Source organism: Sorex fumeus, unplaced genomic scaffold (genome assembly GCF_029834395.1).
Source record: "Sorex fumeus unplaced genomic scaffold, SorFum_2.1 ptg000051l, whole genome shotgun sequence".
NCBI lineage: Eukaryota > Metazoa > Chordata > Mammalia > Eulipotyphla > Soricidae > Sorex > Sorex fumeus.
Window position 1 is genome coordinate 15,823,932 of NW_026606108.1, and position 27,402 is coordinate 15,851,333.

General features: G+C 41.5%; 2 protein-coding genes across 2 annotated transcripts in view; both read left to right on the forward strand.

Annotated features, from left to right (window-relative positions):
- The window catches only part of LVRN (laeverin), a 64,826-nt gene extending 44,868 nt beyond the window's left edge, over positions 1-19,958 (forward strand). Inside the window, exons 15-21 of the mRNA XM_056124713.1 lie at positions 3,973-4,126; positions 5,863-5,957; positions 7,843-7,950; positions 8,628-8,795; positions 9,186-9,323; positions 13,724-13,799; positions 19,818-19,958. Of these exons, the coding sequence (XP_055980688.1) occupies positions 3,973-4,126; positions 5,863-5,957; positions 7,843-7,950; positions 8,628-8,795; positions 9,186-9,323; positions 13,724-13,799; positions 19,818-19,958 (880 nt within the window). The remainder of the gene's footprint in view (positions 1-3,972; positions 4,127-5,862; positions 5,958-7,842; positions 7,951-8,627; positions 8,796-9,185; positions 9,324-13,723; positions 13,800-19,817) is intronic.
- The window catches only part of ARL14EPL (ADP ribosylation factor like GTPase 14 effector protein like), a 32,501-nt gene continuing 24,987 nt past the window's right edge, over positions 19,889-27,402 (forward strand). Inside the window, exon 1 of the mRNA XM_056124714.1 lies at positions 19,889-19,998. Within this exon, the coding sequence (XP_055980689.1) occupies positions 19,994-19,998 (5 nt within the window). The 5' untranslated portion in view covers positions 19,889-19,993. The remainder of the gene's footprint in view (positions 19,999-27,402) is intronic.

Below are 27,402 nucleotides of genomic sequence, written 5' to 3' on the forward strand. Positions count from 1 at the left end.
ACCAATGATCCCAGTAGCCCTCCCAACCCCATTCCCCGTACCCCGCTCCACCTATATGGCAGGGCATTCCCTTTTGCTTTCTCTTTCCTTTAGGGTGTTGTGGTTTGCAGTAGAGGTATTGAGTGGCCATCGTGTTTAGTCCATAATCTACTTTCAGCACGCATCTCGCATCCTGAGCAAATCCTTCGAACACCCTTTACTTGGTGTTCCCTTCTCTATATGAGCTGTGTTTTCCCCCAACATGTGCTGCTGGTTTCCAAGCTATGGAGCAGACCTCCTGGTACTTATCTCAACCATTCTTGGGTGTTCATCTCCCATTCTGTTACTTTATATTCCCCAGATGAGTGCATTATTTCTATGTTTGTCCCTCTCTTTCTGGCTCATTTCACTTAGCATGATACTTTCCATGTAGAATCACTTGTTTGCAAATTCCATGACTTCATCCTCTCTAACTGCTGCATAATATTCAATTGTGTAGATGTACCAAAGTTTCTTTAACCAGTCATCTGTTCTCAGGAACTTGGGTTTTTTCCAGATTCTGGCTATTGTGAACAGTGCAGCAATGAACATACAAGTGCAGATGTCATTTCGACTGTACTTTTTTGCCTCTCTGGGATATATTCCCATGAGTGGTATTGCTGGGTCAAATGGGAGCTCAATTTTTAATTTTTTGAGAATCGTCCATACTGTTTTCCAAAAGGGCTGAACCAGTCGGCATTCCCACAAGCAGTGAAAGAATTTCTTGCCACATCTGCGCCAACACCGGTTGCTTTTGTTCTTTTAGATGTGGGCCATGATTCAGTGTTTTAAAAGGGAAGTTCTCAATGGAAAAGTTTAGAAGAATGCAGTAGAGAAACTAGAAATAGAATAAATGAGCAGTATTTAAATATGCATAGAATGATTATCAAAAGTAGTCACTGTCACTGTCCTCCCTTTGTTCATTGATTTGCTCGAGCGGGCCCAGTAACATCTCCATTGTGACAATTGTTACTGTGTTAGTCATATCAGATATGTCACGGAGAGCTTGCCAGGCTTTGCCATGCAGGCGAGATACTCTCAGTAGCTTGCGGGGCTGTCAAAGAGGGGCGGAGGAATCGAACTTGGGTTGGTCATATTGGCCGTTTGCAAGGCAAATGCCCTACCCGCTGTGCTATGGCTCCAGCCCAAAACACTGCCCTCTCGTTCTTCATCTCGAGTGGGCCCAGTCACGTCTCCATTTTGAGACTTATTGTTACTGTGTTTGGCATATTGAATACATCACAGGTAGCTTGCCAGGCTTTGCCGTGCAGGCGAGATACTCTCGGTAGCTTGCCGGGCTCTCCAAGAGAGGTGGAGGAATCAAACCCAGCACGGCCGGGCTGGCTCTGTGCAAGGCAAACGCCTTATCTCTGTGCTATCGCTCCAGCCCTATCAAAAGTAGTAAAAATAAATATTTAAAAAGTCTCAATTAAGAATAAAACTTACAAGGGTTGGAGAGAGAGCCCAGGGGCTATGATTACTTTGCGTGTGGCCAATCCTGCTCTGAGCCCCCAGAACCACATGGTCCCTTGAATACCACAGGAACCGTTGCAGAGGTCAAGCATTGTTGTGTCTTTGACCTGTTGGCTGAGAGTTGCTAAGAGGAGCCTCTGCACCTCCTGAGTATGGCCTTTGAAGTCTTTCTCCTCTACAAAATGAATAAAAATTGGGGCTTTGGAGATAAGTCAAGTAGTAGAGACATGCTAGGTATATACAAGATTGGGTGTAGTCCCTTACTAAAAAGTGAATAAATGAAACTTTGGTGAAATACAAATGAGTCTGGCTTACATTGGTAAAGACTGTTAAATATTAAGATGGTAAATCTGTGAAGACTATTGGATATTTGTCCATGTTTTAATGTGATCTTGTAGGTTAAGGAAATAAAGTAGCTGGCATATCAAAAAGAAATAGTTGCTGAAAAACATAGTCTATCATTTGAAACTTTTGTTCACCACCAGGGCTGGAGCAGTAGCACAGTGGTAGGGCGTTTGCCTCGCACGCAGCCAACATGGCTGACCCGACGAGTTCGATTCCTCCACCCCCTCTCGGAGAGCCCGGCAAGCTACCGAGAGTATCTCGCCCTCACGGCAGAGCCTGACAAGCTATCCGTGACGTATTCGATATGCCAAACACAGTAACAACAAAGTCTCCAATGGAGATGTTACTGGGCCCACTCGAGCAAATCGATGAACAACAGTGACAGTTCACCACCAAGGGTGATGGCTATAGGGATCATTTTAATGAGATATGGCCCATGTTTTTATGTATTCAAGAATTACTAATTGTATTTATAGTAGACATATGTAGTATATTCTATGCTGATAAATGTTATTCAGGCACCTTAATATCTGTTTGGAATTAAAAATTTTAGACTGTACAACTAGGGAGCTTGAATGAGAAATTATTCAGTCTGTTCTGCCTTTCTTTGTTGTCACGTTTCTTGAGCAAAAGTTTGCATATTTTCTCCTTAATTTCTCCGCCTCCCCCTCTGTGACTTGTTTCACTTTTTCTTTACTGCTTTGCTGAAACACCTCCTAAAATTAGCATGACTTTGATAGTTGACTACATCCTGCTGTATTTTGCTTTCCAAGACTTTATTTTGCTTTCCAAAACTCCAGTAGGCAGGCCTGTTTCTCCTCACATATCTGACTTTTCTTCCTGTTGACCATCCTCAAGATTAGTCATGGTGATGTTAATTTCTTCTCTTTTTCCTTTAGATAACTTAGACATACTCAATACCATCTCAGTGATTATTCTATTATATACACATAGTGTGACCTCAGCAAATGTTTGTGGAAGGCTATCTTGATGATATCTAAATATCTCTCTCTCTCTCCTTCTCTCCTGTCTTCTCTTTGTCCTGAACAGTCAACTTGATTTCTATCTCTAAATTGCTCCTGCAGTTAATTTCTTAGTGTGCACCCTTCTTTCAATTGATCTTGAAGAATTGAAGATCTCTCCGGCTGTCATTGAAATGCCATGTCTCATCTAGTCTTAGGAATGTCATCTGGACCCTCACCTTCTTACCTTTGCAATTTTTTGTCATCTCTCACCTGGCCTGTTGCATTAGTGTCCAGCTATTAGTTGTTTTGAATCCCATTCTGTTTTGTTTAGCACAGTTGCAAACAAATTTTTAGATATTTCATGATGATACTTGGGTGTTTTAACAAATTTCCACCAAATGGAAACTTTTTCTCTTGTTCTTCAAAACTCATGGTTTTGGCTCATCTTACCAATTCACAGTACCTCTCACGGTAACACAGAAGAAACTCTACCTCTGTCATCTTGGCTTGCTCATCACTGATTCCTTGTCTACCTTCTCCATACTAAATTTACTTCCTCCTTATTTTTCACCCATTTCAGTCCTACCCGTTTTTTACCTTTCTCAACTTCACCCTGTAGAAGGCTTTCCCTGACTTTTTAAAAATCATATACCTGTGTTTTTCTTCTTTTTCTATTGTACTCGTTGTCTTTTCTAAGATCTTTCATTAATCACTTCTAAGTCTCAGCTCCTCACTGGATTAATAGTTTCTGAATAACAGGCAAAAAAAAATGTCATCTGTGTTTGTGTTTTCACAGTAGCTGGCAATGCATTCAACAGAGAATGTCCCAAAAACTTGCTAAGTAGAAATTACACTCCCAGAAATATGCATGCTTAATGCACAGATATTAATTATCCAGTAATTAATCCAACACTGGGCTTGGATTTTTTTTTAATCTCCAGACATTTGGGTATTTGAATGAACCAACTTGAAATGGATAGTTGGTCAACATTACTTGAGTTCCATCTTACCAAGAAAATGGGACCTTTCTTTACCCTCTAGTTTTTGTTTTTTTTATTTGACAGTCTTACTGAAGGCAGGCATTGAAGCATGGAACAAGCATGGAAAGTGTGCAAATTCATTTAGCGACTGAAGGTTTTTTTTGAGTGTGTGTGTTTTTTAAACCAAACAGAAACAATTATATTGAGATTGAAACAGCACTTGATTTAACCAAGTACCTTGCTGAAGAAGATGAAATTATAGTATGGTATGCAGTCTTGATGAACCTGGTAACCAGGGATCTTATTTCTGAGGTGAACAACTATGATTTATACCCATTATTAAAGGTAATTTCATTCTTTGTCATGTGGTTTTAAGAAAAATATTCTCTTTCTCTTTATACATTCTCTCCAGCATCTGTGAAATGTGTCTTTCTCAAATTAATCTCTGATATATATCTCTATATATATCTATATATATGAGTATACATGTATCACATTAAAATACCTTATTAGGTCTGATCTACGAGATGAATGTGAGAGAAGTTTGAAAAGTTGTGTAATTCTTGGGGGAAATAATAATAGTTCTAGGAAGCACAGAAATGGCCTGCCTCTTTTTTCAGTAAAGGATAGTATTTTTTAGCGACTATTTAGCTAAAATTGTTCCTAGTAACAAAGTGATTTCTAACAAGGCTATATTTGTAATTAAAATATTCTAATTTATACTAGGACCAGAACTTAAAACTAGAGAAATAGATCCAGGAAGATAGCTCAGTAAGCTAAAGAACATGCTTTGCATATGAGAATCCTAGGTTTGATCCCTAATATTATGAGGTCTTCTGAGCACTGCTTGAGTGATCAGATCACTGAGCCCTATTCCGCAAACACTTCCAGGTGTGGTCCAATACTCAAAACAAAGAAGCAAACTACCAAAAAGATATATCACAGGGGGAAAATAAACATTTTAGCATCAGCTTTTGGTGTTGAACTCTTTCATGTGCACTCATTCACAGAAAGAATGAGGGAGGAATTTAAATGAATGAATGATGAAGTGATATGTCCCAGGTCATTATACAAAGGAGAAACGTTTCTATATAAAAGTACAAAAGGGGGAAAGTTCCATTATGAGATCTTAAAAATCATCATAAGAAATAGGGCACAGGTGAGAAAGAAATTGGGGACAATCTTTCTGAGAACTTAGGAACAGAAACGAATCAGCAGTTGTGGTAGGTAGTGATTTCAAGTGAGTTTTGGGAGCATTATCAGGATAGGATCACTCAAAATCTCAGATTTGTTGTTGTAGTCCTGGGACCACACCCACCTGTGCTCACTCCTGGTTCTATGCTAAGGGATCACTCCTTGGGGACCATGTGAGGTTCGACCATATTGAACTCGAGTCAGCCACATGCAAGGCCAGTGCCCTGCCCACTGTACTTTCGCTCTGGTCACAAAGCTCCAGATTTTCTTTTCTTTAGTATCCAAAAATGCTGACAGGAACGTGCTTAGCTCTGGGAATCCTGATCAATAGAGGCAGGCACACAAATGTTTGTGGGATTTAGGTGACTGGTTGTATGTGATGACTGGTTCTGCATATAGCACTAAAAACATACTTGGTTTTGAGGAATTTCAAGGAATAGCATTTAATTTTTTCTTAAGAATGATTGGTAAATGTACAGCTTCTATAATATTATTATTTACCAGCTTATATTTCAGAAAGATTCCAGACTAAGGTCATAGATTTTTCTAAGGCATAAATCATATGATAAAGTTTAATGGTTTTATTTTCTTTATTTTGAAGGTAGCGGACAATATTTGGGGTGATATTAATAATTGTTCATATCTATTGAATTCTTACTATGTGTCACATGATGTACCTACCTAAGTTATGTTATTTATTGCTTGTGAAGAAGAAAATTGAGCCTAGATAAGTGAAAAAAATAATCAGTTACACATTTAGCAATTCACAGAGATTATTTTTAAAGAAATATGTCACATTTCTCTGAATGCTTCTTCACAAAAAAGGAATAAAATATAAATTCAGTGTTTTGAACCATGAGGTATGTTTATGTTTTCATTGTTTATAGAAATACCTATTAACAAGACTTACTTCAGTATGGAATGTTTATTCAACCACAATTCGTGAAAATGCAGCAGCTCTGGAGGATGACTATTTAGCTCTGTAAGTATGTTTTGGAGCAATTTAATAAGGTAGTTCATATTAATAGCTAAGTTCTGATATATAAAATAAGATCCCAATAACTATTATTTCTTGAGAGATTTTATATGCTACTGCCAAACAATAGCCTTGGTGTTGGTGAACTACTTGCATCCTAACAGGAATGAATAGTTTAGGATCATAACTTACTTGCAAAGTAAATAGAGGAAAAAATCAGAACCTAGAGTTCTGTATTCTCAAATGTTTAGGTACTGGTTGAAGTTGTAAGTGTGTCTTACTACTGGTGAAGTGTTGTGCAAATTAGAACTATTCTACATTATTGAATTGAAGGGCATGGAAAGACCACAGGAAACAATGTTCCTTCTGAATATTATTGATAACAAATTTTACTATAATCCAAATCTTATGTGGGAGGCTGACAGTGAAATATATGTCATTTATGTGTGATCCTGAGTAAGAATTGTGAATGATTTTCATTATTAACAGTCCTTTTTTTGAGGACTGTAGCCTGCAGTTGTGATACTCTGGCACAAGCGTGACAGACAAAGCAGGGCTGAGGTGCCAGCACCTCCCTTTGACCCAAGGTTTGTATGTGTGTAGGATGGACATCGAGATATAAGGAGAGAACCATGACCACCTCTAAACAACATTAAGATGAAGTCAAACCAAAAGAGAAACACAAAATAGACAAAAATGTTACTCTGTTTTCTGGAGTTTCTTTGAGGGAGAGAGGTTTTAGTGGAAGGACATGTGACAGAAAGGACAGTGAGTTGGATAGAAAGACTGTGGGAGAGGGTAAGAATAGCTGCAAAGTGGATAGGAAGTTATGTGCAGAATGAGAAGTCAGAGGTGTGCTTGGTCAACCAGTATATATGTTAACCTGCCACATTCACCATCGTAGTGACCAGTGGTTGTGGCATCCCAGGACCAATCCTCTTTTGCATGGCCATGGACAGTTAGAGACAACATCCAGAGAACTACATGTGGCTGTAGTCAACTTTTAAGGGTAGAAAGAGAGTGATGATATGTGAATGCTAGAACTCCCTCTCTCTCTCTCTCTCTCTCTTTCTCTCTCTCTCTCAACCTCTCTCAATCTCTCTCTTTACCTCTCCTTGGACATCCCATTATTGCTTATCAGAAAGTCAGAGCAATGTAGAGGTTGGCTCTTGAATTTTATGGAGCCTTCTGGCCAGTTTGAATTCCTTTACTCTGGTGTAAACTCAGACTACAGTGCCCTGAAGGCACTGCCAATTGGGATTTATTATTGTCTTTTATTGTATTTCTTCAAATTAATTTTGTTTTGAACCATAAGGTATATAGCTTCTTAGCTTTATGAGAAAAATAACAGCAACAAAAAGGCCTCTCTTCTTTTGCTGGACATAATTGATAAGCCTGGAGGAGTAGAGGAAGAAATAGGGAAGGAAAGGTGCATTGTGAAGGGGGGAAAAGAATTGGTTTTCTCTTGTTTCCAAGTATAGAGAAAGAAGTACTTTTAAAAGTGTATGATATCAGATACTCTGAATTCACTTGTTTAATCCATGAAGCAATTATTGTAAAGGGGAAGAAAAATAAATTGATAACAGATGTGGAGTGTGTGCACGCCGTGTGTGTTTCAGGAAGATGAAGAATGGCATTAATTTATTTCTAACTTCAAAAAACACCAGCTTTCGGAGTTTATGTGGTGCCTGAGAACCTCTCTGTATATCTCTCTCTGCATCTTAAGTACATTTGCCATCCACAAAAGCTATTTTTTACACAGTCCGTATGTTATTGGAAGTATGCTTTTAAATACCTATTCTTTCTCATGAAACACTTATTCTTTGAAGGCAGAAAAAATAAATGTAGTCATGCAAGATAAAAAATGTTTTTCTTTGCATTTTTCTTCGAGAATATCACTGGAAAAACTGTTTTTAACTGCATGTTGGTTGGGCCTCGAAGACTGTCTTCAAATGTCAAGAGAACTCTTCAGAAAATGGATGAAACATCCAGAAAATGAGTAAGAAGGATGCTGTAACTACACTTTCTTATGCCCTATTTCAGCACCCATTTCTCTACCTTTTCAGTGATCTCATTCTGGGAGCAATTTCTTTGTTTTCACTTGGTAATGTCTCCATAATATATTCCCTTTTTTTCCCTTCCAAATACTTTGTAGTACGGGACTGTGCACATCAGTGAAGTTATAATATATACCATGAATTGCCTCCCAGGTCTCACATTCCCTAAGAAGCTCTTATGCCTAGATGGACTCTTTTGTATATTGTCATATTTGATAACTATGATAAAATATATTACTTCTCCAAAGATATTCCTTCCTCATGAAGTTAAATCCTCCCGAGAGCTGAGCCTTAGACCCTCTAATTTTGGTTTTATTTTATTACCTCTAAAAAAGCACCTAGAATGGACTCTTAGGAAGTGTGACAACTATGAGAGCAAATTGAATTATCTATGTATATAGTTTGTACTACTCTAATTTACACCTCCCTTAAAACATCATTTCTAAACTAATTTAATGATTTTTTTCATGCTAGAGATTTCTGCAATTGCTTTTCTAGATTCCTGCTTTTGACCTTTATTTCTTAGAACTCCAACTATATCTTCCCTATGTGTATAGCAATGTAGAAAACATGTTTACCAACTTTTATGAGAAATGTCATTGCATGTTATGACTTACAGAATACCTGACCCAATTAAAAGTGTGATTTTATGTTATGGCATTGCCTTGGGAAATGATAAAGAATGGGACTTCTTGTTAAATGTCTACAAAAGCAAAACAAAGGAAGACGAAAAAATGCAATATGCTTATGCCATGGGCTGCAGTAGAGATCCACGGATACTTAAAAGGTAATTATTGAAACTTGCCTTGAAAGATCCTGGTGTTTGAGACTGGAGAGAGAGAGTAGATCAGGCAGGGTACCTACCTTGCACCCAGCCAACCAGGGCTCAATCCCCGGCACTGCATCCCCCTTAGTCCCTCCAACAGTGATTCCCTGAGTGCAGAGCCAGGAATAAGCCCTGAGTACTGCTTGGTATGGTCCCAAAACAAAATCAAGTATAATATACATGAATAAAAGAAGAAGAAAAATGTTCCTGGTGGAGGAACCTGGAGGTAGTGATAAGGCTTCAATTTCCAACTAAGTTAGGACCCTGTGGAGATTATAATTCCATTTATTTAAATGAACTCTGTTGAATCCTTTTTGACATATTTGTGGTTTTGCAAATATACCTTTGCAGGTACATGCAGTATGCCATCATTACGTCGCCATTCACTTTTAATGAAACAAATGTAATGGAAGTTGTGGCAGCATCTGAAGTTGGCCGGTACATTGTAAAGGACTTTTTAGTCGACAATTGGCAAGCTGTGAGTGAAAGGTAAGAAGGAAACATGAGACCTTTCTTGCATTTAGGTCCTCAAAGTCCTCTGCATCAACTAGAAAAATAGTGATTTTTTTTCCTGCATTTAGTCTCACCACCAACTGACTGAATTATAAAAGAGATCACCTATCCTTGGTTTTGGCTTTCTGTATAAAAATGGATTTACATAGGATGCTTAACCAACCTCGGTATCCCTATTGTGCTCATTATAAATCTATTCAGACATCCAGATTCAAACAGATTTGTATTACAGTAAGAGTGCACCTCATTCATTTATTTTGTGGGATGTATCAATATATCTTTTTTAAAAATGCTCATTGTTACATCAGCCTGGATGTGGCACAAATGTCTTTTGTTTACTGAATTCCTTTCATATATCTAATTTCCATGTTCTTGAACCCACTGTATTTCTTTTTAAGATCAAATATGCAAACCAGAGAGATAATACAGGGGCTAAGGTGCTTGCCTTGGATAGAGCTGACCCTGGTTTGATTTCTGGCACCATCTTGTCCCTGAGATGCACTGAGAGCAACCCCTAAGCACAGAGCCAGGAGTAGCCTCCAAACACCACTAGGTGACCCAACCTTGCTCTTCCTTCCCCAAATATCATACATGCTTGCTTCCCAGTTCCTCTGCTGGGTAAAATACACACTGACAGGCAAAACCCAAGCAATACACACTGAACCACCAAAACTTACCTGCTGTCTGGGGTCATTGCTTCAGAGCACCTTATGAGTTCCTTAAGTTTCCTGGGATCCTGAAGACCTTGGGAATAAAGGTGTCTTCCCTTTTTTGCTTGTTATTAAAGATTATCTGCACCTTCACAGACCCTACTTCCCATTGGGAATTAGGGGTTCCCAAAGGGGTTGAGATATAAATCAGAATTAATCATAAGGGTCCTTCTGCTCCATGAAGTTTCAGAGATTCCAGGCTGAAAGGGTTTGTCAGTTTTTGTTGTCTTTCCTTGGAGTTTGTATCATATTCTATCTCCTAGAACCCTTGTCTGACCTACTGACTCTTCTGGCTTTGTTTTATTTGGGGGCCACACAGAGTGGTGCTCAGGGCTTACTCCTGGCTCTGTGCTCAGGGATCACTCCTGGTTGGGTTCTGGGGACCCTATATGGTGCCAAGGAATAAACTCAGGTCAGATACATGCAAGGAAATTGCCCTGACCATTTTACTATTGCTCCAGTCCCTGACCTACTAGCTTTGCCTGGTCTGCAAAGCCATCTGTCCTCTTGCTGTTGTGGTCATTTTGTGCAAAGTCATTCACTTCAACTACAGTCCATGACTGTTTTCTTTCAGACCTTCCTGTTAAATCATCTAGTTGAATTAAAATCTTGAGAGAGCAGCTCCTTTAATAAATATGTCATGATATATTTGAGAGTCCAACTTATAACTAATACAGGCAGACCCATTTTCTTTTCCTTCTGAGGCTCTGCTGGGCCCTGAGGAAGATAGACTCTTAGTTCTCAGGCTTAGTATTAATCATACCTGACACTTAGTATATGTGTGCTAACACTGTTGTGGTTTAGGTGATCTGGTTTCTGTCAGCCCTGGATTGTGTCCACACTTCAGTGAACCCGAGCTGTTTCCCTTAGGTTCAGCTCAGCACCTGTCTGGTGGAGCAGAGCTTTGGAATCACCAAGATGGTTATTATACTGAGAAGTTCACGAATTCACTTTTTCCTTTAAAATCAGAACCTGCACACATAGGGCAGGAAATTGGTGCCCTTCACTGGTCCCTCAGATGGCTCAGGAAGAGTTAAATATAGAACCAATTGAGGATTAAGACTTTTGTCAACCAGTGACTGAGTATATACTTTGCATGCAATAGGTTTGGGTTTGATTCCTAGCACCACATGGTCTCCTGAGCACCCCATGGAACCAGTGAAGCCCCAACACTAACAAATTCATTATCATTGATGCTCATTATAATATAATGCATTGCTCAATATAATAGCCCCTGATGTGGATGTTTAAATTTGATAAAATGTCCAATTTAGTTCCTCAGTTGCACCAGCTTTGGTCTAAGTGTAGAGTGTGGCTGGTGGCTCCCTCACTCAGCAACTCAGAATCAGAACATCCACATGCTTGCTAAGTCTCCCTTGAACCTCAGCTCCCCCTTACTGGTGGCTTTTAGCCTCCTGGCCTCAGGTCCAGTCTACCTATCTCACACTACTCGCAGTACCAGTGGCAGTTCAGCCCCAGTGATAGTGAGCCCGGTGTCTGATAGGTGACCAATCACATGATCTTATCTTAGCAATGATGCTTCTGTGTATGGGCTCCCCAGTTTTACAACTTACAAATTGCCAACCCTGCCTTAATTTTGAGGTAAACTCTCTCCTCAATCTAGAAGAAATTCACACATTTACCAATGTAGTTACCCAGTTTTCTGGGCTGTTTAAAGGTTAGAACCTGGTTTCTTTGAAAATTTTTAGAAAATTTCTTGAGTAATATTACAGACTGTGACAATACATGTGCAATGTAAATGAAGAATTTTTTTCCATTCCCCCTATAGAAATGGATTTGCTCATCTGAATTATATGTAGTCTGTGAATAGAATTAATACTTTTAGTTGGGAACTTAAAAAACAAAAGTACTATTTTTACTCAACTCTGTATATATTATGCTACCCTCAATTTGTCTATTTTTTAATTGCAAGTAAATTGAAGTAAATCTAGTGTGTGTTTTCACTATCAAGGGAATTCAGCTATTTCTTCTTTATTCTATTGTATTAACTTTATTTTCTTTCTTCTTTTAATGCTTCCAAAGTCTATATATTTTTTAACTACAGATATTTTGGGGGCAGGTATGTATCTGCTCGTTGTCCATAGATATGCTGTATGGCTCTATTTTCTTTTTTAGTGTCTATTTAGTACCCCTGATTTACAATAGTATTCCATAACAATGTTTCAGAAAGAATATGGATACACCATACCCATTTACAAAAGTGCCCAAACCCCTTCATCAGTATGTCTAGGTCCCAGGTCCCTTCTTACCCCATCCTAAACCTCCATCTTAACGAACTCAATTCTATAGGCTGACTCTTGGGTCTGTTTGCATTGGCCATTGTTTATTCCCTTAATATGTTTCTTGACACTGTACATATATGCAAGATCCTCCAATATTTGTCCTTCTCCCTCTGACTCACTTCACTCAGCAGAATGCCCTCTAGTTCAATACAAGTCGCAGTGAACTGCAGGATTTCGTCTTTTCTCATAGCTAAGGGGTAGTCCAACATGTATAGACAGCACTCGTGCTTTATCCATCCATCTGGTGTTGGGCCCTCAGGATGTTTCCAGATTTTGTTTGTTGCGAATAAATTCAGGGATTTGTTTCAGGTGATTCTTCTTGGGTATTTCACTCCAACTAGAGATGTTTCTTACCATGTCTGTTTGTGGGAATTTAGAAGAATCAGGGCAGCTGTATTTAAGGGGCAAAACTTGCACATTTAACCTACTCCCTTATATATTTTTCCTTACCTGCCCTTTGTAATTGCCGAAATGACTGGCTTGATTGTGATGCTCACACAGTTGCTTGTGATGCTCACCAGGGTCCTGAAATCTTGCAAAGGCTTGATTATGGTGTGCCAGGGATCACACACTTTGTGATGTTGGCCATTGCCAGTAACACTGCTTCCTGGATCACCCTTAGTCTTTGAGACAGCACCAAAGATACGACTCCAGGCCTCATGCCCGGGTGGCTGTTGCCTTGCTGGCCTCCATCCCTGGGCCTTTGATTTCAATTTTGTGACATCTATTCTAAGCATCTATTTGAAAAAGATTTGAGCAGTTGTTTTTGAAAAGAATGCTTCACATTTAAATAATTTTTTTAAGTAGATGTCACACGAATCAGTAACAGTATTTCTTTAGGGCTACCGGACTTTTTACTTTCTATTGAATCTGGGTTGACTTGTGCATTCAAGCCCATGTTCTCCCTTAAACACACATCCCTCTCTTTCTTTCTTTTTAAGCTCATATTCTCTCTTAACTGTATTCTCTCTTTCTCCCCATCACATCTTTCTCAATAAATTCTGTTCAATAAAAATTATCTTGTTTCAAAAATAATAAGTTTAAGCTAGGGTTTCTGAGATAACTCCAAAACAGAGCACAGGCCTGGCTTGTGCAAGTTTTTGGTGGTCCCAAGCATCATTAGTCCCAGTACTACAAAGCTGAGCTCTGCCATGAGTGGCCCCTGGAAATTTTTTGAAAACAAAAAATAATAATAATAATGTAAAAAAGGTAAATGTAGCTGGACTAATTCAAACTAGTGTTTTCTCATATCTTTGGGAGATAGAAATTAGCAGTGGTTAAACCTGAGCTTTTTTTCTGTGGTATAAAATATCCTTTTATCTGGGCAAACATTCCCCACCTTGATTAGTGTCTTGTTTTGCAGGTATGGACCACAGTCATTGATTACCCTAATGTATAGCCTTGGGCGAACCCTAACCACAGAGCCACAGATCACCGAGGTAAGTGTAGCTTATGACTAATGATGATTTTTAGGAGGTCACTATTCACATACTTTGAAATTATTCAAAAGAAAAGCAATAAGCTTATTGAATCCTAACACGCTGGGCACCCATGCATGCTGTTTTCAGGGCACCTGATGTTGTACCCCAAACTGGTTCCTGAAATCTATGGCTTTCTACTGTGGGGGGCACTCCCACATCCCCAAAAATCTGGAACTAAGTTTTTTGTTGTTTTTGTAGAAAAAAAATGTAAAAGCTTTTCATTAGCTCATGAAGGCCCTCAGAGGGTTCCCCTGCCTTCCCCTCTAGCTACTTGGCCCATCTCACGGCTGAGTGTCAGAGGCCACAGACACCTCAGTCGCTTTCCCTCAAGTGACACTTTTCTTTACATTTATTGTTCCACACTTTATGACACTCAGGAATGCTCCATCTGCAATGTGTGTGGGGTTACCCTCCCCATTCTTATCTTTTGCTGAATAATTCCCACTTACCCCCAGTGCTCCTGCTACAGCCCCCAAGTCTAGAAATTTTTGGGTAAACTGATTTACAGTCCCTTCCTTCTTCATGAACTCACTGTGAAGATCTCCATTGCATCACTTTATTAAACAGAAAAGTATGTGTCGTGTCTTCTCACTTCTGGAGCTGATGTTTTTGGTTGTTTTTGTTTGTTTGTTATTTTTTGTTTTTGGCCACACCTGGCAATACTCAGGGCTTACTCCTGGCTCTGCACTCAGGAATGACTCCTGGTGGTGCTCAGGGGACCATATGTGGTATGAAGAATCAAGCTCAGGTCAGCCACATGCAAGACAAGTGCCCTGCCCATTTTTTACTATCACTCTGGCTCCTGAGCCATATGTTAATGACAGTGATAGTCTAGGGCCTCCAGTGGGGCTTGTCATTTCAGGTCCTGTGTTGCCCTGGGATGAATTTCTACTAGACAAGCATTCTCCACATGGAGGCGTCTTAGAAAAAGGAACTCTTGGGGCCAAAGCGATAGTTCAGTGGGTAAGACGTTTGTCTTGCATGCGGCTGACCAGTTCAATCCTCAGCATCCCATATGGTTCCCCAGGTACCACCAGGAATAATTCCTGAGTGCAGAGCCAGGAGTAACCCTTGAGCATCGCTGGGTATGACCCAAATAGCAAAAGAAAAAAGGGGGGAAAAGAAGCAAGGAAAAGGAACCACTATTTCTCACTCCACTCATCAAGTCCTGGAAGGGTGTTGGTTGACCCTGGTCACATGCACCAAGTCACAGGTGCTGCAGAAAGAGAAAAGGGAATATTAACCATACAACTACATATACATACTCAAGAGTAAATATAATAGCTGGGGAAATGGTATGTGGGTTAGGATGACCGACCTGGGTTAGTCCCTGACACTGCATGATCTGTGCATCAATGTATCCTGGCGGTCCCTAGCACTGCCCAGTTGGCACTGGTGTTCATGGCACAGCAGGGCCCAAGCAGTACCATATTCTTAATCCTGTGCATTAAGTCTTTGGCTTGGTTGGAATATCATGAGAAATGGCCCTGGCTATCTGAGCGCAACTTTTGAGTTTCCCACTTCCACCAAAACAAAAAACATAAATGTGTAAATGCATCCTCTCCACATGGAGTGACATGGTTCAAACTAGAGAAATTGACAATACCCAATGTTGACATAGATGTGAAGCAACTAGTGTTCTCCCATTTTGCTGGTGTGAATACAACAAAGCAATAACTGCTTTGGAAAACATCTGCTTTTTTGAGGTGGATTTTTTTTGTTGTTGTTATTTTTTGCTGTTTATTTAATTTTTTATTTAATTTTTTGCTCTTTGGGTCACACTCGGCAATGCCCCAGGCTACTCTCCTGCTCTGCACTCAGGAATTATCCCTTGAAGTGCTTAGGGGACCATTTGGGATGCCAGAGATCGAACCTGGGTCAGTTACCTGCAAAGCAAATGCCCTACCCACTGTACTATTACTCTGGTCCCTGTTCTTTGTTTTTAAGGAGAGAAAAGTTCTTAGAGGCCACCAATATATCTGGCTCTGCTCAGGGAACTTGGTCATCTTCTAAAATGTTAGACACAAGACTTAACAATTCAACTGTTAGGTTTTTACTCGAGAAATTAAAACTTAGGTCCACACAAAAACTTGTAGGTGACTTTCATAGTTTTTTTATTCCCATTGCTCCAAGCTAGAAACCATCAGATGTATACAGGTGAGGAAAATGTAATCCAGCCACACAGTGGAATACTTATTTGTAGTAAAAAAGAAACAAATTTATGGAACCACATGGGTAGATTTTTTTAAATTTTGGAGTCACTTTCAGCGATGCTTAGGAGTTACTCCTGATTCTGTGTCTAGGAATTACTCCTCACAATGATTGAGAAACAGTTATAGGATGCCAAGGACTAAATCTTGTCAGCTGCAAGCAAGGCAAGAACCCTATCACTCCAGCTCCTGGATTTTTAAAAAAATTGGTAAAGGGGTTTACAGCAGTTTTCATATCTGTATTTGAAACTTGCAATGCTGGGACTGGAGAAATAGAATAGTAGTGAGTTGGGCACTTACCTTGCAAACAGCTCACCTGAGTTTTATCCCCAACAGCACATGTGGTTCCAAGCCTGATAAGGAGTCAGGAATAAGCCTTGAGCATACCTTTACTGAGGTGTGGTCCAAGCCTCCCCCCAATAAAAATCCACTACCACTGTCCCAAGATCCTCCCACTTCTGTAAATCCATTTTTTTTCTTTTTTGGGTCACACCAAGCAATGGACAGGGGATACTCCTGGCTTTGCACTCAGGAATTACTCCTGGTGATGCTCAGGCGACCATATGGGATGCTGGGAATCAAACCCGGGTCAGCCGGGTGCAAGGCAAACGCTCTACCTTCTGTGCTATCACTCCAGCCCCAATCCATGTCCTTTTGCCCAATCTCAGAGCTTGTTTCCATAGAGAACATCTTACTCCAACTTTGTTTCATTTATATCCCACCTGTGAAGTCAGATCATTTGGTGATTGTCTTTTCGCTTTCTGACTCACTTTATCATGATGATTTATCATGATCCCCACTCCACTCCAACAACATGAATAAATACAACCCCCATCCCTTTTCCTATTGTTTCTGGGCCACACGTATCCGTACTCAGGGTTTATTCCTTACTATGTGCTCAGGGATCACACCTGGAAGTTTTACAGGAGCATATAAACGGGATCCGTTTAAAGCAAGCACCTTAAAGCCTGTGCTATTTCTCTGGTCCAATACAGATGAATGTTTAGATAATTGTGCTGAGTGAAAGCAAGCAGAAACTTTCCAGTAAATAGAATTGATGTGTAGAGATACAGTGGTTCCCCAGAGATGAACTGCCTTGGAGCAGGAAGAGACTTTCACAGGCTGTGGAATTATACTGAATCTGGGTTGTGGCTCTGGTTTCACATGTCTGTGAAAGTTGTGAGGTTTAAAGTCCTCAGCTCATGTTTACAGTTTATTGTGCATCAATTCTATAAAGTTTATTTTAAAATTTAAAAAGTATGGGAGGTAGTTTAGTAGTAGAATCCATGATTAGTGTATCCGAAACCCTGGTGTGATTCAGGTTTGATCCCTGGCACCACAAAAAATAATATTTATTTTTAAAAATAAACACATGAATCCAAATTAAATGCCAGAGCCTGAAACTATAAGCTCAGAAAGAGTATGTTTAAAAAATTGCAAGCCAGAGATTGCTTCATGGGCTGGTGTACAGGTTTTTGCATGCAGGAGACCCTTTAGTTTTGATCCCTAGCACAATGCAGTTCCTCAAGAGTAGCCCCTGAGCATTGTTGGGTATTTCTCCTTACACCAAATTGAAAAAAAAAAAAAGAAGAAAATAAAAAAAACTCAATTACCTTGTGTCAGAAAACAAAGTAGGTGGTAAGACCTGAAATTGGATCCTAAACAATGGAAAGCAATCAGTTATCTGGTTGTGACTGAGACCAAAACCTGCTGTTCCTGCCTGAAGCCATTCTTGTGTTAGAGGTTGAGCCTGAGGCTGAACTCTCAGGTCAAGCTTTCTCAGGAATTCTGTGATAGAAGTGAAGATAGAACATGATACCCCTAGAAACCAGGTCCACCTGGACTTGATATGTTCCAAAGAGCATGAGTTTATTTTTTGTCTCCAACCCAATAGCATTTTGTTGTTGCTTTGGGAATGAAGTTTGTATAAATTGTATAAAATCCTCAAATTTCCAAAACTGTTATATCACAGAAGTTTAGAAAGAAAAAAAAAGGCACCAATAGATAGAGCCTGGGTTAAACTACTACACTTTTGGAAACAATATACTTTAGTCTGTCTTTATGAAAACTTCACTGGGTGGCAGAAGAAGTAGGTAGTACAGAGAGTCAGTAAGGTGTTTTGCGTTCAGTCGATCTGAATTCAATCCCTGGCACCTTGTATGGTCTGAGCCCCTGTAAGAGTATTCCCTGAGCACTGTTGGGTGTAGCCCCAAAACAACAAGAGTATTCGGGTTAGACTGCCTTACTTTGTCAGTTCACATGATAGCATAGAAACTGATTTAACAAAAGAGAAAAATGAAGTCACGCGAGGCCTTGAGTCCTCCCTCCTCTCTGGTAGATTCCATAGACTATGTAGCTCTTGCTCTGTATTTAGTTCCTTCCTGCTGGAGTCTGGACCTGGTCATTCTCTTTAGCAGCTAGGAAGTCTCGCCAACCATCCCCCCAGCTGCAGCCCTTTCCGTCCACCACAGGCTCATGATCTTGGGCATAGGACCATGGTATGGAGCCTTGGGAAGGTTGGGCAATGGAAGGTCAAGCAGAGTTTTTGTTTTTAGGTTAAAAACAAAATAGGCTAATCTATTTTCTCCAAGATCCTTTGCTTTCTTTACACTGCAATTGAACTGTATAATCGTATCTCTGCTTCATTTCAAGTGTACTAGAAATTTTTGTTTTATTTGGGGGTTACACATAGCAGTGCTCAAATGCTAATCCTGATTGGCTAAATACAAGTATCATCTCTCCAGCCCACCAAATGCATTAGGATTTAAATGACTTTTCACAAAGTAAAAGTGTACCATCTTCTCACCATCGTATGTGTTCTGAATTCTAGTTCACTGATGCAGAAAGGGACTTTTGAAAAAAAAAATCTTAGTTCAGGTCTGGCTTCCACACAATATTGCAGCAAATGTTCCTGTACACAAATGGTTGATCTGACTCGGTGAAGGGATTTAGTCAGTGAACTAATATTTCAAAATACTCATTCTACACATAATTAAAAAAAATAAATTTGTACTTAAGTTAGATCAGTTTACAGCATAATTTGGAGGTATACAGCTTTGCAATTCTGTGTAACACTATATTGCTGGTTTTTGTTTGGGGCAGTTTTGGGGGTTGAACGCAGCCCTGCAAAGATACAAGCTTTACCACTGAACTACATTCCCTGCCCCCATTACAAAAATAGCCTTAAATAAAAGATAACAAATGCTAGTTTGTGCTAGCTCTGAGCCTTCAAAGTTTCTTTTTAAAATCTTCTATTTATTTGTGTTTTTAAATTGAATCACAGGGAGAACAAGACTGTTCAGTCATATAATCTACTAACACTCATCCCTTTCACTAGTGTACATTTTTCACCACCAATGTCTCCAGTTTTCCTCCAGCCCACTTCCCCCTCCACACCCCCCCATGGAAGGCACTTTTATTCTTTGCAAAGTTTCTTTTGAGATAAGTAAAGGTCTCATTTTATCTCTACCCAAAAATCAGGAATATTCCCCAAATGCTTCAATAACTCTTTATAGAGCAACTGTGATGTGCCAAGGAGTCTAGCAGAGCTCACACTGCAGGATAACTGTGGCCTTGGTTACATCTCATTGGTCACAATTCTCTCTGGGACACACAATGTAGGGTACATACTTTTTCTCATTCCAAATGTCATCACCCATTTATGACAGTCCGTGGCTCCTCATGTGGCTGAATGGCCTGAACTTTGTCTTCTTTTGTCTAAATGAAAATTAGGTTTCACTGTCCAATGGTCTTTTTGTTCTTTCAGCTGCAGCGATTTTTTAGCCATATGTTGGAGGAGCACCAGAGACTCACAGCTCAGGCCAAATTACAGGCCATCAAGAATGAAAATCTGAAGTACAGAAAGCACCACGCCAGGATAGCTGCGTGGCTACGGAGACACACGTGACCTGTGGCCACAGTTAGCTCGCTTCCAGGCATAGGATGAGGTGGGGGACTCACAGTTTTGTCTGCCAATGCTTCATGAGTCTGGAAAACCACACATGTAATTCCTTGAATTTCAGTTCCCTGTGTTCCTCCGAGTCTTGTTCTTCCCCAGTTGCAGTGTTGGCCCTGAGATCCAATGAGTGCTGAGATTTCTGGGGAAGATTCAATTCATGTCAGGCTATAAGACCCACAAAATTGACTTTAAATGCCTTGTAAAAGCAAATTTACCTTCTAATATCCTGCTTATTCTAATAGAGAAGGCCAGTGGAATATTAAACTGCTGGCTAAGCAAGCACATTATTTTCTGAAGGAAATACAGATTTGCAATACTCCAGGGTCTACTTAGTTCAATATTTAAAAAGAATAATGAGCAAATAACACCACAGGATGAAGAAATGGAGAGCAGGAAAGTCATATTCACTTGGGGACAGAAAAGTCAAATTTGAAGTACAGACCGTTTAAAAAACTATGTTACATGGCCTCGAAGCAAGAGATGGATCTTCTTGTCCCATTTCTCTACGGAATCTACTGTGTACCACGCCACACTTGACTGCTGCTGAACTCAATGGGGTCAAAAAAAACACAGGGTCTTTTCTGTGGGGTCCTGAGGTGCTCAGAAGATGACTTTTGTGGAGGCCAGAGGGAGAGAAGGGCTCTTCCCTGAAGTCTTGTATCTTTACCTGTGGGACTCTTTTTTTTTTTTTTCGCTTTTTTTGGGGGGGTCACACCTGGCGCACAGGGGTTACTCCTGGCTCTGCACTCAGGAATTACCCCTGGCAGTGCTCAGGGGACCATATGGGATGCTGGGAATCAAACTCGGGTTGGCCGCGTTCAAGGCAGATGCCCTACCCGCTGTGCTATTGCTCCAGCCCCCTATGGAACTTTTTTAACCAAACTTCATGAGCAAAAAATAAAAGCATCAAAAGGCAGGGTGATTATGAGTTCATCTTCAACATAAAGGGAAATCATTAAGTAAAGAGAACTTGAACTCAGGCGAACCAGAGCACAACCGTTACAGCTTTGCACTCAGGGGATTATTATATTTGAAATGTAGTTTCATTTGGCCAAATTGAACCCACCTGTAATCCAGTACTTTAAACATTTTCCTCAGAATCAGCATATGGGATTCACTTCCTTTGGTTGCATCTAAGTCATGGCAGTTGAAGCAAATCACTGCACTCTAGATTGTGCGTAGGATGAAGCCCTGTGCTTTAATTTTGATATTGTCTTTGTTAGAATGGACATGTGGGGAACTCTAGCTATCTTATCTACCTCATAATGATATTGTAAAGATGAAGGAATATGTCAAATAAAAGCTTTACTTACATATGTCTATGTATATGTTATTGTGTATGTATATATAATCAAGGTAATGTTTCCTGTTTCTTGTATAAGTTAATGCAGCCCAAATTAAAATGCATTATAAAAGTTAGCTTTCCTAGTCACTTTACAGGAAAGATGCCCTAAGCATGAGAGGGAGGCTATGCATCCAGGCCATGTGGAGCAACCAGAGGTCTGTCCATATAGACTTAAGATTTTACATTTAGAAGTTAGTTTTTTTTAACTTTTTTTTGCGATTTTTATACATTGTATTTTCATAAAGTATATCACAGCAGTTTATTAGAGATAATATTCAAACACCCACCGAACCAGCGAGCATCTTCCCACCACAATAAGAGGGAAATATGTGAAGGTTTTTGTATTTCATTCTGGGGCCATTTAAGCTTGTTGATAAGAGAATACAAGTAAGTATGTTAAAACCAAACACATGTGTGCTAGGTACATTAGTGTGCTAGAGTATAAGAGGCCACGTTGCCATAAATGTGGCCACGTGCTCCAGAAAATACTGCGTCACTTTCTTCTGGGAGCTTTATTTTATAGTTTCTGGATCTTGGCCATTGATGAGATTACATGGCGTCGGGGGCAGTTTGTGGACGTGACTCCCAAGATACTAGAAAAACAGGGAGCTGGGTGGAAGAGGCCCACGCCCCAGTGAAGACAGCCTGGTGTCAGGGCAAGAGATTCTGCCTCACCCCTAGAAGTTAAATTTTAAACCATAAAGTTCCACATCTTCTGATCCTTGTCATGTGGGAGAGTGCTTCCTTTGTTTTCTTCACCATTCATGCATCTCCTCTGATCTCATCTTTTCATAACTGTGTGGCAGGCCCACAGGGAAGTTCCTGACCCATATTATTGGATGAAACCAGCACTGACCCCAGGGGCACTTGGGCAGGGTCTCCAGACTATGTGTGAACAATTCAGGAGTTCTTAGGGCCTAGCTTCTGTAGGAATTAAAAAGCACCAAGAGCATGTAGTCAAATTCTAATGCCTGAATATTGGGTTACTGTTCCTTCAGCTAAATAGGAAAAATATTTTTTTTCATTTTTTATAATTTTATTTATTGAATCACCATGAGAGCAGTTACAAAGCTTTTGGGTCTAAGTCTCAGTCATACAATGAAACACCCGTACCTTCACCAGTACCCATTCTCCACCACCAAAAACCCCAGTAAACCCCCATCCCACACCCTCCCCCTACCTGTGGGGCAGATGATTTCCACATTACTCTCTACTTTGAACACATTCAATATTTTGACACCAGACCCACCATTATTATTTGAGATTTTACCCCAACACTAGGATCTGCTGAAAAGGCAACAGTAGACAATTTGTGTTCTATTGCTTGTTATGAATAACATATGATGTCGCGTGGCTGCAGTAGGGCCATGTGATTTTGAAATTCCGAAATTTTAACACTTAAATCTGGAGGGATTTCTGCCAAAAGCCACTGGGTTTCAAGATTTGCTCCTGAGTCTCTGGGATCAGGCTGTTGAGCAGCTTGATCAGGAGCCAGAGGCCGTTCGTGGGCGATGACTTGGGGTCTCGTTGGGGTGGGGAGGACAGGCCCGGCTCCACCCCCATCCCGTGAGGCCCAACAAGTTTCATCACTGCAGGCCCAAGCCTGAATGTCCAGTGGCCTCTGGAAGATGACGGCCACCGAGCCGCCAGGGGGAGCAGGTGGAGGGACAGCACCCTTTCCCCCCTGGGGTGGCCCGGCAACAGTAACCTACTGTGTGGTCCGGAGGCATTTCTGCCAAAAACCGCTAGGTTTCGAGATTTGTTTCTGAGTCTCTGGGATCATGGCCATTAAGCAGCTTGATCAGGGGCCAGAGAGGCCATTCGTGGGCGATGACGTGGGGTCTTGTTGGGGTGGGGAGGACAGGCCCGGCTCCCCCCCCCCTTCCATCCCGTGAGGCCCAACAAGTTTCATCACTGCGGGCCCAAGCCTGACTGTCCAATGGCCTCTGGAGGATGATGGCCACTGAGCCACCAAGGGGGAGCAGGCAGAGTGACAACACCCTTTCCCCTGGGATGGCCCAGCGACAGTAACGTACTGTGGGGTCTGAACGCATTTCTACCAAAAGCCACTGGGTTTCGAGATTTGTTTCTGAGTCTCTGGGATCATGGCCGTTAAACAGCTTGATCAGGAGCCAGAGAGGCCATTCGTGGGCGATGACTTGGGGTCTCATCGTGGTGGGGAGGACAGGACCAGCTCCACCCCCATCCTGTGAGGCCCTGCGTGTCTCATCACCGGGGGCCCAAACTTGACTGTCCAGTGGCCTTTGAAGAATGGCGGCCACTGGGCTGCCAGGGGGAACAGGCCAAGGCACAAAACCTATTGCCACCTGGGTTGGCCCAGCACTGGTGACCTACTGTAGGGACCAGACGCATTTCTGTCAAAAGCTGTTGGGTTTCAAGATTTGTTACTGAGTCTCTGGGATCATGGCCGTTAAGCAGTTCAATCAGGAACCAGAGAGGCCATGCCTCCAAGTATATAGCTGAGCCGGAGGTGGTTTGTGGTTGTGTTTCCCACATACCTAACTTTTGGCCGTTTACTTTCTTGGTAAACTTTGCCCCAAGTTTTTGGGGTCTGGTCAAAGGCACAGCAGCAATTTTGGGGTATCTGGAAGTCTGAAGGCGCCATCAGGGTGCTGATGCACTCGCCTCATAGGTACAGATAGACCTGCTGGCGGCACCATACCCCCAGGAAAAATAATTTTGAATAATGTATATATATAAAGGCCCTCCCGTTGATCGTCGATTTGCTCGAGCGGGCCCAGTAACGTCTCCGTTGGAGACTTTGTTGTTACTGTGTTTGGCATATCGAATACGTCACGGGGAGCTTGCCAGGCTCTGCCGTGCGGGCGAGATACTCTCGGTAGCTTGCCGGGCTCTCCGAGAGGGGCGGAGGAATCGAACTCGGGTCGGCCATGTTGGCCGCTTGTAAGGCGAACGCCCTACCGTGTGTGGTTGAACTTCTTCATCAATGAATGGTTTGATGCTCTTCATGTTCCTGGAGCAAGCAGACACCATTGGGCGACACTAGCATACAATAGGGACGAATGGAGACGTTACTGGCTCCTGCTCGAGCAAATCGATGAGCAACAGGATGACAAGTGACAAGTGGCAATGTGGATGCAGTCAGTTACTCTAGATAAGCATTACATTTTTAAAATTTTTTTAAAAAATTTTTAATAGATCATCATGTGATAGTTACAGACTTACAAACTTTTGTGATTGTATTTCAGTCATACAATGATTGACTACCCATTCCTCCATCAGTGCCCATTCTCCACTATCAATGTTCCCAGTATCCCTCCCACTTCTGTGGCAGGCACATTCCCTTTTACTCTCTCTCTCTCTCTCTCTCTCTCTCTCTCTCTCTCTCTCTCTCCTTTTTGGGTGTTATGGTTTGCAATACAGGTACGAAGTGGCCATCATGTTTGATCCATAGTCTACTTTCAGCATGCATCTCCCATTGTAAACAAGTGGAGAGAGGGACAGACATAGAATGACAGTACTCATTTGTGGAATATAAAGCATAGCATTTTATTACAGGATATCTAATGATATTTTGTATCCAAAGGAAAAACTGATTGATTACTCTGGTAGTATTTAGGTGGTGGGTGATACAGAAACACATTTGTCTTACTGGTAAAAAGGTAAGGTAAAGGCCCTCCCGTTGATCGTCGATTTGCTCGAGCGGGCCCAGTAACGTCTCCATTGGAGACTTTGTTGTTACTGTGTCTGGCATATCGAATACTCTCGGTAGCTTGCCGGGCTCTCCGAGAGGGGCGGAGGAATCGAACTTGGGTCGGCCATGTTGGTCGCTTGTAAGGCGAATGCCCTACCCGCTGTGCTATCGCTCCAGTCTTACTGGTAGGCACACTTTATTCATGGAAACCAGTTTATAAGCATCCTGATTATATTTCTCCAATTTGACTTTTTTGTTCATCCTTTATAAAGTTAGTAAGATTTACAATGCATTTATGATGTTTTTAAAAAACTGGTAATCAGAAATTAGGTTTTCCTCAAAGTGTTTTGCTGCATTCCTATTCAAACACTTTCATTCCGTGTCTTTCCACTGTTGATGCAATTAGAGCTCCTCTGTAATTTAGAGCTCTGGGACCAATCTGTATAGCAAATTATTCTGAGGAATGAAGAATAAAAATGAATGAGATTTTAAAGATCTCTGTATTATCTGTCATGTTTCCTTTTACAAATGCTATTTCTTTTCCTTGTAAATGTTATCTGAATGACTATGTCCAAAACAATGCCTTACGGGGACACTTAGAAATAAAAGTAACTGCATTCTTCCATTCAAAGAATTACATAACTGAAGCAGCATATTGTAAATGACACACATATAGCCTTAAGCTTACTCTTATAAGTTAGCAAAGTAATTTTTTACTACATACATATTTAGCAATGATCTGCACTCTTCCTTTCCTCATCTTTCTCCTTTTCACAGTTAAGTCCGATTGGCCACCAAAAGGTAACCCCTAGTGAAACTACCAACAGGATTTATCTGGGGGATCCGGGGAGGGAAACCCAATAGAAATCAACATAGTTTTTTCATAGCATTCTCAACTTCTCCCTGAGGACCCCTGACCTAGGTGTCTTCTGATGTACCACCCCATAAGTTCCACAGGTAAACATACAGTGAGAGCATGCAAGGTTTGGAGGGATTTCTAGTTTTCTGAGCTGCATGCACATGGAACTCGCTTTGAGAGCTACCTCATTGACACGGTTCTGAACACTAATGCTGATCATCCTAAAGGTGAGGCAGCACAGGTAAGCATCTACAATCATATAGCCAAGGCAGAACTTTGATGCCCCCTCACCTGGAATGGAGACATTGCAACACTCAAGGTGAAGGAGTCCACAGAGCAGGGAGCAGCATAGCACATGGAAGGTGATTAAGGTGACACCATCCCATGGAGGAAGCGTAGTAAGGACTCTGAGAATTCATGAGTGGGTATTAGAGAAAAGGGATGCTAATTAGGCATGGTGTTTGTGGGAGTTTCTTCTAGCCTCAATGCAGGGAGCATCTTAACGTATCTTACTTGGGGTCAACAGATTCTATTGGTCCCATCAATTCCAATGTACTAGAACTTCGTGATGCCTTGGTTAGAAGTTAGTCCCAAGGATGCCCCATCACAGAGAATAGTTATGGTTTCGTTCTGAAAGCTGCCTCGGAGGTTATCGGTCTTAAGCAGAAGTCTCCCCAGTGTTCGTGAGTGCCTCTGAAAATTGGGCAGGTGGGAATACTTAAAATTTCAAGAGGTTGGAGTAAACACAATGAAAAAGCCTGGACTCAGGGGGCTGGAGCAATAGCACAGCGGGTAGGGTATTTGCCTTGCACGCCGCCGACCTGGGTTTGATTCCCAGCATCCCATATGGTCCTCTGAACACCACCAGGGGTAATTCCTGAGTGCAGAGCCAGGAGTAACCCCTGTGCATTGCCAGGTGTGACCCAAAAAGCCAAAAAAAAAAAAAAAAAGGCCGGACTCAGAATCAAGACTTACCACTCCCCCCCCCCTTTTTTTTTTTATTTTGGGCTACACCTGGCAGTGCTCAGAGACCACTCCTGGTGGGATCCCGAGGATAGAATGTATTCAGGGATAGAAGCGGGTGGTGGTCTGGGTGCAAGACAATGTCTTACGCCCTCTACTATTCAACTTGCGTTGTAATAATGCCACCTGTGGAGTGTATGACTTAAATTCTTGCAGAGGTGACCTCCGGCGACCTGAGCGACACGCCAGCGCCCTGTCAAACACGACGCTCCTCCCTCTCCCCCGTCCGTGCTTAAACATGGCGCCCACCAGGTTCCCCCCCCCCCCACGAAGGCTTCCTCCTCAGGAGTGATGTTGCCGGAAAGCAGCCGCGAGTCCCAGAACCCCTGCTGGCGCGAGCTGGTCAAAACTGCATCGGGGACAAGATGGAGGCCGGTCTTTTTCCTGAGAGGATTTCTCCTTCCCCGCCGGTCCACCGGCCTCGGAGTCCAGTCCTGGAGAGCCCAGCGGCCCCGGGTGTGTCTGGCCCGCCAGCCCTGCCCGGGGAGCC